At 45.4% G+C, this 12,249-nt stretch overlaps 1 protein-coding gene across 1 annotated transcript in view; it reads left to right on the top strand.

Annotated features, from left to right (window-relative positions):
* Positions 1–12,249, top strand: part of MCM3AP (minichromosome maintenance complex component 3 associated protein) — a 619,735-nt gene that overhangs the window by 345,939 nt on the left and 261,547 nt on the right. The window contains exons 18-19 of the mRNA XM_069225490.1: positions 1,001–1,198; positions 2,687–2,755. Of these exons, the coding sequence (XP_069081591.1) occupies positions 1,001–1,198; positions 2,687–2,755 (267 nt within the window). The remainder of the gene's footprint in view (positions 1–1,000; positions 1,199–2,686; positions 2,756–12,249) is intronic.

Raw genomic sequence — 12,249 nt, 5'->3', positions numbered from 1 at the left:
GGCCAGGTCCACACTGGACCCGAAACAAGCATCCTGGGACTGGTTTTGGGGTATCACCACTCATCAGCCCGGCTAGCTTGAATCCAGTGGCATAGCGAACATAGACCTATGTCTGGGCATAGCCTTCCCACATGGGTTGGCAAATGCAAAAATAACAGATGATGGACGGAATGCTGAACTATGTCAAACATTCACCCCCCAGTCACAGATGTGGGCCTAAATCCATTTTTTTTTTTTTGCTCGCCACGCCATTCTAGTTTGGACCCAGTCATATGCAAATCAATCTTGACCCTGGGCAAAAAAGATGGATGGGTATGGGCCCGAGCCATTGCCAGTGGCTGAAATTAGTTCAAGCATTCCATCTGTCACCTTGTTGTTTTTGTAGTATTTACTTAATATCAGCCTTTTCTAATCTGTATGTTGTGAGCGAAATTGTTTCATTGTATGTAATTCTTCCAAACCTGTTGACTGATATCTATTGCTGCTGCTTTCAGAGCTCGACATTCAAAGAAGGATACTTCGCCGGAGTTAAATGAGGATGGAGCTGTAGCGCAGTCCCAAACTTTGACTGTACTCTGTGAAATGTCTTGGGTGTGAGTTTGGTTTGCTGTCAGAGAGTTGGCTTTCCTTCCCTATAATGACCTTGGGAGTGATGACATTGATGTTATACCTCTGTCTTATCTGATTGCTGTTGTCCATGAAGTGACATTGGCTGTGTGGTGATTATCATTTTGGAATTTTGTGGTGTTTCCTGACTATATTTACTATATTGTCCTTCACTGTGGGTATGTTTGTGTTTGAGCCTACAATACCCTGCTGTTTTCTTCCCTTACAGCATTTCCAGTGGACTGCAGGTTGAGTAAAATCCTGCAAATCGGTTCTGCGCTACTTGTTAGTTGCTTTTGCCTGGTTAAATCAGTTCCTGCTGTGCAACATTAGCTCTGATGTCTCATACCTGTATAAGTTGATATACCCTTTGCGCTATTTTTAATCTTTTCAGATGGAGAATGGTAGTGGTGGCCAGGAAGAAGTTGAGGCGTCAGATGAGAGCGTTCCCTGCAGCCCCATGTTGTATGGATCACAAAGATAAGCTGAAAGCACTGCTTCCAAGTGCTGTGTCTCCACCTAACAGAGACCTCCTTGCCAAGGGCATCCTACAGCTGGGCCATGCTGGAAACCTAGGAGTGTCTTACACCAGGTGAGAATACCACCTTTCCTACCAGTCTTGGTTCCTCATGAACTGTGCTGTATGTCCTGGCTAACCTTAGGAAGCTTGCTTCAAGTCCCTTGTGCCAAGTTTCGCAAGTCTTTAGAAAATTACTGTTAGTTTCTAGAAGCTTTTTTGAAGTACCTTGGTGCCACTGTAGCTTTTCTGCAGTAACATTCCTCCTCCTGAAGCTTGATATTACTCTCTTCCATCATCAGTGCATTTGCTCTCCTATTCTTACTCCCCTTGAATCTTGACCCATGTATGTAAACTTGGCTTTAAAAGTATACCTTTGAACTGCTTTACCTATTAACAAGATCGCTGTCAACTGTATTTATATTGATTTTCTACAGCATATATATAGCACTTACTACCCTTCTGCGGGCCATTGAAGCGCTTGCCTGCATAGGTTGATTTCTAAACCATTTAGGGTGTGTGGTTGAAGGATGTCATCTTTGTTTTGATCCTATGTGAAAAGTGTTTCCATGTTGTGCGTGATGACCACTCAGCAGCCCTGATCGTGTTATGGGACTTCACCCGTAGCAGCGTGGTGAATGATGAAATGTGAGGGACAGACGTCCAGCTTTATGGTTTTCAGTATGCTGGTAGCTTTGAACAGCTTTACAGGTCCTTTTGCGGTATATGATATATTCTGCTTAATTGGCTATTGTACTGGGTTGTCCTATCTGAACTTTTGTATATAGTTGTAGTTCTGAGTTGACATGGTTGGAGGTAGACAGAAGTGGAGAGAACTGTTGGGATGAGCATTTTTGTCATCATCTCCTATCAGAGTGTCTTTGTGAGATGTAAAGTAATGGTCCGAATGTATAGATATTTGGGACCAGCAGTGGTGGATTATATTGACGTCCTCTGCATTGTCCATCAGTGTGTGACTGATCTCTCCAGTTATTCTGTGCCTGTTCATTTGGTGGTCTATGTTTTTTTTATTGAACAATGCTGGTGATGGACAACTGCCATAGCAGATATATTTTATGTGAATTTAAGAGGTATAAATTATAGTTTGCTGATGACCTCTTAATATTATGGTTTTGGTATGTTTGTGGACCGTAAAAAATGTGATATATGCAAGTACATTATTCATCAGTTGACTTTATTTAGTACCAGATAGTATTAAATGAAATGCTTATTAAACCACTTGTAAAGTGGCCTGCACCTTCAGTTAGTAATTTTACCAATACATTCTCTGCTTATTTTCTTGTATTTTGGAGGTATTCTTGCTGTAGACTTTGGGTAATATAACAAACCAATTTGTTTTACCATTCAACTGAAATTTTCACTGCACTACATTAACAATAACACTGTTCTTAGCTAAATATTTTACTTCGTAAGCTTGCTTGAATCTCTTCCCTTACAAAACTGGAATCCCCACACTACAAAGGAAGCTCAGTCTCAGCTGTATGATTCTTCTGTAAGCTTATTCGGTCATGCACATGAATTTAACTTGAGATTTTTTTGTAGGTTGCAGTGGCTCAAAGAGCAGTCGATGCATCAAATGAAGGTTCAATATTTTCATCAGCAGTTGCTCTGGTATGTTGTATTTTTTATATTCTTGCTCTGTCTAGTGATGGCCTGTTCCTGTCTCATAATCTCCTGATAGGGAAAAAGTGTACCCTGACGTCTGTTATTGATTGGCATGCATTGCATATTCGTGCCATTCAGAAGTTTGGTCTGGAAATATGTCATAGTTTATTAGAACCACAGAATCCACTTTTTTCTTAATTGCCAGTTACCGCACTGCTCTCCAAACATCAAATGTTGCAGGGATTGAAAATCTTCCTCCTGTCTGGGTAGTGCATTATTGTAACATTGCCTGCCCTGATCACTATGAATCTCCTAAAAGATTGAATGGCCTGTTGTACCACTGCTCGCTGCTCCTAGCCATATAATATATAATGGCTGTCTTCTGCTGCATTTCTTTTTCCTTGCATGTGTGTTAGTTGATCCAATGTGCTCTTTTTCTCTTTAGAGAAGCATCTTTGAAAACGTGTATTTGTGGTGCAGGCTGTTCTGTATATTGTGATCTATGCCACGGTATATAAATTCTGCTGATTGTTTACTTCCTGGTTTATAAAGATTTTTTGTTGATAAACTCAAAATGCAGTATTTTATCATGTAACAATTTGACTGTCACCTGCTCATTCTTTAAAACCTTTATTTTAGATTTTGCATGTGTACATTGAGAAAAAGTAACTGTGGCACAAAGGGGAAGCATATACATATATACAAAAAACTCCCAGCATCTGCGGTGCCAACGAAATCCAGTAAACAGTAAGAGGCACATTACAATAATGAATATCAGGACAGCGAACATACAAATATTGGACCTCATAAAGACACACCTGGAATTCAAATCCCTAGAAAAGAACATGTGCAGTCGAGGAACTATACACCAACTTCCTTAAAGCTAAAGCCCAGACTTTCAGTACTGAAAGCCCCATGGTTATGAAATCACTCCAGCACATGTTGCAATGTCAGCCAATACCTTGTCATCAATTCAGTCTGGAGTCTAGTTGCCGCCTCAATTTGTGGGACTACTTCCCCCCAATATGCTTCATCTTCTCTGCAACCCCCATACCTTTGCAAAGGGGAAAAAAGAGGTCTGTTGGTCTGCTGAGAGCCTTCTCACGTAGATGAAGAGGAACCAAAAGGTTTCAGCAGAAACTGCGACGATGTGCAGTATAAGATGGCAAACTGTCTGGAATGTCCCCTCTAACATCATGTGGGCAGTGTGATGTTTTATAATAACATATCTGTTGTTCTAGGAACTTCCCTGATGTGACAACACATATTTTTCCGTGTAGGGTAGACAGTCTTCCATTTGAACCGGCAATACCCAGTAAACCTTGTGTACTGCCTTGTGTTGAGCAAAGGATGACAAATGTCATGCAAAGAGATGAATAACAGATTATGCAAGGAAGGACAACCGATAAAAGGGATAAAAAACATCTCCATTAAAATTAAGCTTTGCTAAAATAATAAAAGCAAAATGTAACTAGGTAAAAGGTCACAGGCTTCAGGCCCACAGTAAAATAATGTTCCTTTATAGAATGCTAAAATAACCATGCCAGGACATACAGGCTCACGATTGAATTAGATCCTGCTTAGTACATGAGGGATCACATATGTCAAGTGAAGATAGTTAAAATGAATGGGCCTGTTCCCATGCCCTCCGTTCTCGCAATGGTGGCTGGGCCAAATCACTCCCAAGTGCCTGATATAGTAGTGTGATTTAATGTTGACCCTCCCCCCAGCTTAAGAGCCAACCCAGAGAGTGGGATGGAGCCGGCGCAGCTGGGAACATAACCCAAAGCTCTTGAGAGACACTTTGTAATTTTGCATATTGCAAGAATTGGCCTGCACTGTAGGAAACTGGGTTCTGGTGGCAGAAGCCCACCACGTTTTGCCTGGTGTTTGATGCAACTTTGACTGAAGTGCACTGGGTTACTGCTAACTAGGTCCCCAGTGCTAGTGTTCCTTCCCCAAAACAAGACAGCTGGTCACTTTATCCCCAAGTGGCCTGGCCCTTTAGCACCTCTGTAATTCACTAGTAAATGGTGTCTCTGGTACTGAGGGCAGGGATACTAAAGAGGAGCCCCCAAGAGCTGCAGCACAGCTTGTGCCACTCTAAGGGACACAGAAGAAAACTCATACAGGCTGACACTGTAGGCTGTGGGACTAGGTGCTCCAAAAAGTGAAACCTCTACATGGCACACACTTGTGTGCCATGTCCCCTAAGACTGCCTGTAATACATGGAAGTCACACCTACAGCAGGCTTTACAGCCCTAAGGCAGGTTGCATTATATTACAGGTGAGGGCATATCTGCATGGGCAGATATGCCCCTACTGTGTCTTTGTCGATTCTTAGACATAGTAAGTGAACAGGGAAGCCATTCAATAAGAGTTCCCCAGCTACATGATGATTTCACTGAAAATAGGGATGTTTGGTACTAAATATCTTGTATTAATAAACCCTCACTGATTCCAAGGATGGATTTAGTCATCCATGCACCCAGAGGTCACATTAGAGGTGCTGCCTGAAAACCTACCAACTGCTGGTGGGCTGACTGACTAGTTTCCACTATTCTGCCACCACAAATGAGTTTTTGACCCCCACGGCTGAGAGCCTTTGCTCTCGGGCAGTCAGGAACAAAGCCTGCTCTGGTATGGGTGTTAACAGACCCATCCCAACATGATGACCTGCAAATCTGCATTTCAAGGCAGGGAAGCTTCAAAGAAGCCCACTGCCCTTGGTATGTAGATCTTGCTTCCCTCAGAAGGGAGATGGTGACCCCCCCCGACCCCAAGACCCATTTGGCACCTGGACAGGTGAGACAATTAGCTATGCAGGAGACGTGTTGCATTTGCAGGCTGAACACACCTCTGGGGTGACCAGCCTGAAATGAACACAGCCTTAGGAATTCCACCATCTTGTGTGTGGTGGAATTAGGAATTCTGGGGCAGGGTGATAGTGAGCCCAGGGGTAAGTAGCTTATTGGCTACTACCCTTCACTCCCCATAATGCCCCTAAATTAAGTATTTAGGGGACCCACTGATGCCAGGACCTCAGATTCACTGGACTACAGAAGACTACAGAAGAATGTCGCAAAGAGCTGCAAAAAGAACTGAGGAGCAGCAACTGACTTGACCCCAACCCCGCTGTCCTGTCTTCTGTCCTCGACAGTGTCGCCAAAGACGACTCCTACTGCTGCTGGCTGTTCTGCCTCAAAAAGCCTGGGGGGACCGCCAGCACTTCGAGAAGTAACCAGGATCTCCTATGAAATAGGAGAGCTGCTTTCCTGCACCCTACAGGCACCAAAGAGGAATCACAAGGATGCCGGACCACCAAAACATGACACCGGACAGCACCACTGCACCCATGCCCCCAAGCCTGAGTTGAAGTGGGCCAACGGTGCCAGGCTGGTCCCCAGGCTCTCCTGAGCCATTTCCCAGCTTGGGCTTGCCAACAAGCGACTTGCCAACGCCGCCAGCAGCTTCTTTCTGAAGGCATCCCCTCAAATCGCAGGTATCCCCTGCACCAGAAGCAGATGCCAAAGACACCACTACACGGAGGTCTACAGCCCGAGAAGAAATGGGCCAACAGTATCCCTACGTGCCCAAGGATCTCAAGGGTCGATTCCCCCCTTTGGGTTCCCCCGGATTGGCCACCTTGTCCCTGCTTTACAGCCTCTTTCTGACCAGACTGATCTCCATTGAAGTGAATGGGACATCTGATGCCATAACACACCTCTGCACCCGCATGCCCCAGAGCCCACAGAAGGTGAACTGTTGGTGTGGCCTTGGACCTTGCTGCCTACTTCCCTCAAGTCAAAAAGAGCAGTCCTATAAGTCATTGCAAAGTACTACTGTGCAGAGTCTGTTTCTTTCCCATATGACATTAGGGCACGGAGTCTGAAAGCACCTCTGCACCCGGTTGCCTCCGTGCCTCCTGAAGTGACCTGTTTGGGGGCTACTTTGGACCTTGCACCACACTCACTTTAACTCCAGAAGAACAGTCCTGTAGGTCGTTGCTAAGTGCCCGAACGCAGTATATGTTTCTTTTCCATAGGATAACTTTAGGGCACCCAATGCTGAAAAGCACTTCGCACTTGGATGTCCCATTACCTCCTGAAGTGACTTGTCTGTGCTGTCTTGGACCTTGCCCCATACTTACTCACTTTAACTATAGAAGATGGATACTGTAAGTCGCTGCTAAGTACCCACATGCAGCATGTTTTTCCCCCACAAGATAACATTACCGTTCCAAAAATTGCACTGTCAACTTTTGAAAACTGTAAAAATTCATAACTCAAAGGACTCACCCGATTTCGATGATCTTGGTATCATAATTTATATAAAAGTATGTTTTATTTTTATAAATCGTGTCTGATTTCTTTATGGAGTGCGTGTCTCGCTTTACTGCTTTTGTGTGTGCAATACATGCTTAGCACTACCCCCTGTTATGCCTAACTGCTCGCCCACACTACCACAAAAGAGCATTTGGGGTGGCATCTGTGCCTCTGTAATTCATCTGGGGTTTGCTTGAATTCTTTACTCAGTGAACCTCTTTTTGGTGTAGTTTATAAAGAACCATCTTCCTACATGCATCCACCTAGAAGGTGTCTTGAGCCTCCTGAAAAAATAGAAAAACCTATCCAGGGTATTAGTTGGCTGCTAGAAGGCAGCCACCCCTCCCCCAATGCTCCATAGAGGTGTCAGCATCTATAGTATGAAAGGGCTGGAGACCCCATATCGGGAATCCCTGCTCAAATGGTGCTCTACGAATCACTTATGTGACCACCTCCTCCCAAATAGCCGCGGTCTATTGGATTAGATAGGGAAGCAGGCTATCAGTCCTCCCGCCCCTCAGAAGAAGGTGCTGCAATGTCTTGTCACCAAAAGTGCCACCCAGCAGACGTTATCCTCAGTTACGAGTCAGCAAGCCACACTGCTGCATACTGCAGGTGCGCTGCCTAATAATAATGCTGCATATGAGGTAGAGCCAACCCTCCTTCTATCATGTCTCTTTTTAAGCTTTGTAATGCCATTCGGCTTCGGTGACCTGCCCAGACCAGTGAAGTGAGCAAGTTGTCTAGGTTCTTGAAATCCCCAGATGGTATCGGGCACATGGAATTCTGTACCCTATAGAAGCAGTGCAGTAAGATCACCATTTTGGCAATAGCTGCTCTGCCCTTAACAGAAAGAAGTAGCATGTTCCCAAGCCGAATGTACCCATGAAGACCTTACACCACCCGGTCTATGTTGTGACGGTTCTGTTGTGCTGCCATAACCCGCAATCTTTGAGTTTCCCAGTGGAAACTGATCTTCAGCAGATGGCTACACAGAGTAGTAGTCAGTACCCCCATCAGGAACAATAGGTTTTTTTTCCACCTGTTGATCCGGAGTCTCAGTATCTTTCAGAACACCTCTACATGTCTCATGAAGGCTGGGACTGAGTCCCTGGGTAAGTGCAAATATACAAGTGAGTCCTCTGCATAGAGCAAGACAATGTGCTCTCTGTCCCCCATCGAGATGGCCCATCCTCCCATCTCCTGCCGTAACAGCACAGCCAATTGCTCCAGTGCTGGTGCAAAAAGTAAGGGAGAGAAGGGACAACCCTGCTAGGTGCCCCTCCCATGTCACTTAGCTGTCGGAGAGCAGTTGCCCCATCCTGACAGGCGACAGGCTTCCATATACAAATGTTGTACCAAGGCTGTAAAAGAAAGCACAAACTACATTATACCATTAGATTTGTATAGTGCATGGTGACCCGGAGGCATCCCAGTGCTGGTTAGGAGAAGTTGCACCATGCTAGAACGAGGAAGATACTTAAAAGACTAAGGCCCCCATTATGAGTCTGGCGGTCCTGGGACCGACAGACTCACAGTGGGGGGGGGAGGCGGACTGCTATGGTTGTGGTGGTCGCACACCATATTATGAACATGGCGGACCCGCCATGTTCGAAAGCTGCCTCTGCCAGGCTTCCGGCAGCCTGGCAGTCTGGGCGTTTGTAATCCTCTAGGGTGGCACTGCATGCAGCGCCACCCTGAGGATTATGAGTTCCCTTCGGCCAGCCTTTTCATGGCGGTTTACAACGCCAGGGAAATGCTGGCGGAATGGGTGACTCGGGGTGGCCTCCTGGGGGCCCCTGCACTGCCCATGTACTTGGGACCCCCATGCACAGCCCTGTTGCGCATTCCACTGCCTGAATTACGGGCAGTGGAATGCGCAAAGGGTGCTGCTACACCCGCCGCACTGCCACATTGCCGCCTGCTCCATTAGGAACCAGTGTCAATGTAAAGGCCCTGTTCACTGCAGCTCTGGCGGGTGGAAACGTTGTATCCGCCCACCAGCCCGGCGATGAACACATAATAGGGCCGGCGGTGTCATGACTGCACTGGCGGTCTTGCGGCAGGATGAGTTCAGCGGGCGGCTTGTGCCTGCCGAACTCATAATGAGGGCCTATGGCTATCTGAAGAGGCAGGTGTTAATAGCTTTTCTAGAGCGTAGCTTATGGTCTATAACTCTGATGGTCATGGGAACAGAATTTCAGAGCTTAGCTGCATTGAAACTAAATGACTGTCCACCACTGCTGGCTATTTTAATAGCAGAGACCATAGCCAGATGGAGGTTCGAAGATCGAAGTGATCTATTAAGGGTGTAAGGGGCAAACAAACTGGTGTATGATAGGTGGGCCTTGGCCCGGTATAACTCAGTGGGAGATGCACAATGACTTGAATTCTGTTCTTTCACCAATGGGGAGCCAATGAAGATCTCTGGCCCTGGCTGGCTGACTGAGATCTAGGAGTTCCAAGTAACATGTGTGTGGTTGTATTTTGCACAATTTGTAATTTCAGGGTAACTCCCTTGAGGGACCCTAGGAAAGGTGAATTGCCATAATCCAGGCGAGAGAAAACGTGAGCCTGAACCACCACCCATCTGAAGGTCTGGGGGAGCAATCGCAGACTCTTGTGCAACATCCATAACAATCCAAAATAATTGCCTGAGATTTTAGTGACCAATGCTTCCATTGCAAAAGTATCTTTGAGCTACATCCCCCAGCTTTTTATGACACCCTTGGAGGTTGGGGTTGGTGAGGCCAGTCCGGACCTTGTTGGATAGAGGGGTTGTACCCAAGAATCATAAATTTTGTTTTAGCTCAGTTGAGGTTTAAACAAGACTTGTCTATCCAGCTGGCTGCCTGCTCCAGGCAAGGTCCAATGTGGCTGTTAGGGAATCCGAGTCCAAGATCAAAGAGAAAACCAACTGGTTTTCATCAGCATCGGAGACTATAGAGACCCCAAAGGGAGCTATAATGTCCACCAATGGTAGCAGGTTTATGTTAAATAGTGTAGGACTAAGTGAGGTCCCTTGCTGGACCCCACAGGTGATGGACAAGATTTCCAATTAACAGTCTTTGTCAAAGACCTGAAAAGTTTTTTCTATCTAGAACTGTAGGCTGATCAACAGTATTGGAGGCCACTCTGAGATCCAAGAGTACAATGGCCACCGTAGCCCCCTGGTCCCGTCTTTTTAGCCTTCACCACCACAGCCAGAAGGCAGTCGCTATGCAATGCTTAGATTAGAATCCCCTTTGCATGTGAGGCAGGAAGGAATTGGCTTCCGGGAATTCTGACAGATATCTATTCACTTGTTTTTCTGCCACTTTACTTATGCCTGGGAGCAGGGAAATTGTGTGAAAATTCCCCAAACAGGCGGGATCAAGGTTGGATTTCTTTTAAGTCAGTTCTGACCATCACACGCTTCCAGGATGGGGGCACCATGCCTGTCTCCAAGGAGAGGGGAACCATCTTCAACAAAATACGGAAATTATTTTAGGCTCAAGAGCAAGAATTCTCTGAAGTGCCTGATCAAGGGGAGATCTGGATTTGATTTTCCTAAAAAGAGCGGTGAGTTCATACAGGGAGAGGGGAGGGAATTGGGAGAGCGTTGATAAACATCTATCCCTACTATTATTCATTAAGATTGAATTGTCACTTTCATTGACCTCCGTTGAACGATTGATAGATGTCCAGAATTTTAGTAATGAAGTAAGTAGCCAAGGCATTGGTCCTGTCATTAGAAGGTTCAGAAACTGGGGTGTTCGTGGTGGATTACAACAGGGACTTTATTTTGAACATCTCTTCAGGGGAATTAACAGCGTCATTAATTCTGGTATCAAAGTAGGAGGCCTGAAGTCGTTGAATTTCAGTGTGATATAGCCTCACTTTTTACATATATAGTGTTTTTTTTTTTTTTCTTGTAGCCCTTTCTGCAATCTTGAAGGTTTTTATTAGCGTTCAGAGGTGGGAAGAATGCCATTGGGCAATTGTTTTTGAGTAATACTCTTCTTGGGGATAGTTTGATCTAAAAAAAAAAAATGAGTCCGCCATTCAGAATTCATAACATTGGCAATGTGAAGATTTGTGTTCAAGCAGGGTGAGGTCACACTCAAAGTACATCTCCAACTATCTCAGTTTAACTTACACCAGTGCTGATCTTCCATTACTTTGCGCTTTTGGAATAATGTTGGGTCAGAAACCTTAAGGATCATGGGGATTAGATAATGTTCTGTTCTTGGGAGCGGTTCAGGATCCAAGTCTTGTAAAGAGGAATTGCTAGTAAATATGGGGTCTAACAGGTGGCCCTTAATGAGTAGAGCCCTGCACCATTTGCTCCAGTTGAATGGCACCTAAATCAAGCATGAGGCTAGTTGCCTGGATGTCATTAGCTTTGTCGAAGTGCAGGTTTAGATCCCCCAAACCTGTGAACTAAGTATGTTTTGTGACCAAGTACTTGATATCTTCTGGAAAAGATTGAGTGAATCGGCCTGATGTGCCTGGACGGCAGTAAACTAAGACTGCCGAAAATGTGGTTGTGTGGAGCAGTGAAATTGCGAATCCAAGACTTTCACAGTACGGAAGTGGGAGAGAGTCAGTTCGACAAGTGAAAGAGGACTTCAAAATAATGGCCAACCCGCAACCCTTTTTTTCTTCTCTGTCTCTGCATATTATATAGTAATCTGGCGGGAGAGCCTGAATGAAGCCAGGACCTGATTCCCAATGTAGCAATGTCTCTGTAAGGAAGATCACATCAGACTTTGTCTTCCAAAAAAGAGAAAATATCAAGCTCACGGCACATAAAGGTCCTACAAGTTAGCAAATACATGTTCCCAAACCCCATCGCCCGCAGTACCAACATTAGGTACCACCAACCCACTATATCAAGGACCTTTTCCAGGTCTATACCTACTAGTGCCAGTTCCTTTTACGTCCCCCCAGTCTCCTGCAACACACGGGGCAACCAACGTATATTCATCGCATTGACACGCACTCTAATACCTAATAAATGGTACCCCTGGTACCTAGGGCGTGGGTCCCTAAGGGATGAAGCATGTATTGTGCCACCCTAGGGGACCTTCCTAAAAGGTGCATGCAGCTTTCCATTACAGACTGAGTATCACAGTGAAAGCCATGAGAGAAAACCCGACATGGCACACTTGTGTGCCATGCCGCAATCACTG

Source organism: Pleurodeles waltl, chromosome 3_1 (genome assembly GCF_031143425.1).
Source record: "Pleurodeles waltl isolate 20211129_DDA chromosome 3_1, aPleWal1.hap1.20221129, whole genome shotgun sequence".
Lineage (NCBI taxonomy): Eukaryota > Metazoa > Chordata > Amphibia > Caudata > Salamandridae > Pleurodeles > Pleurodeles waltl.
The sequence above is the reverse complement of the archived record's forward strand: the minus strand, read 5'-3'. Positions and strand labels throughout refer to the sequence as shown.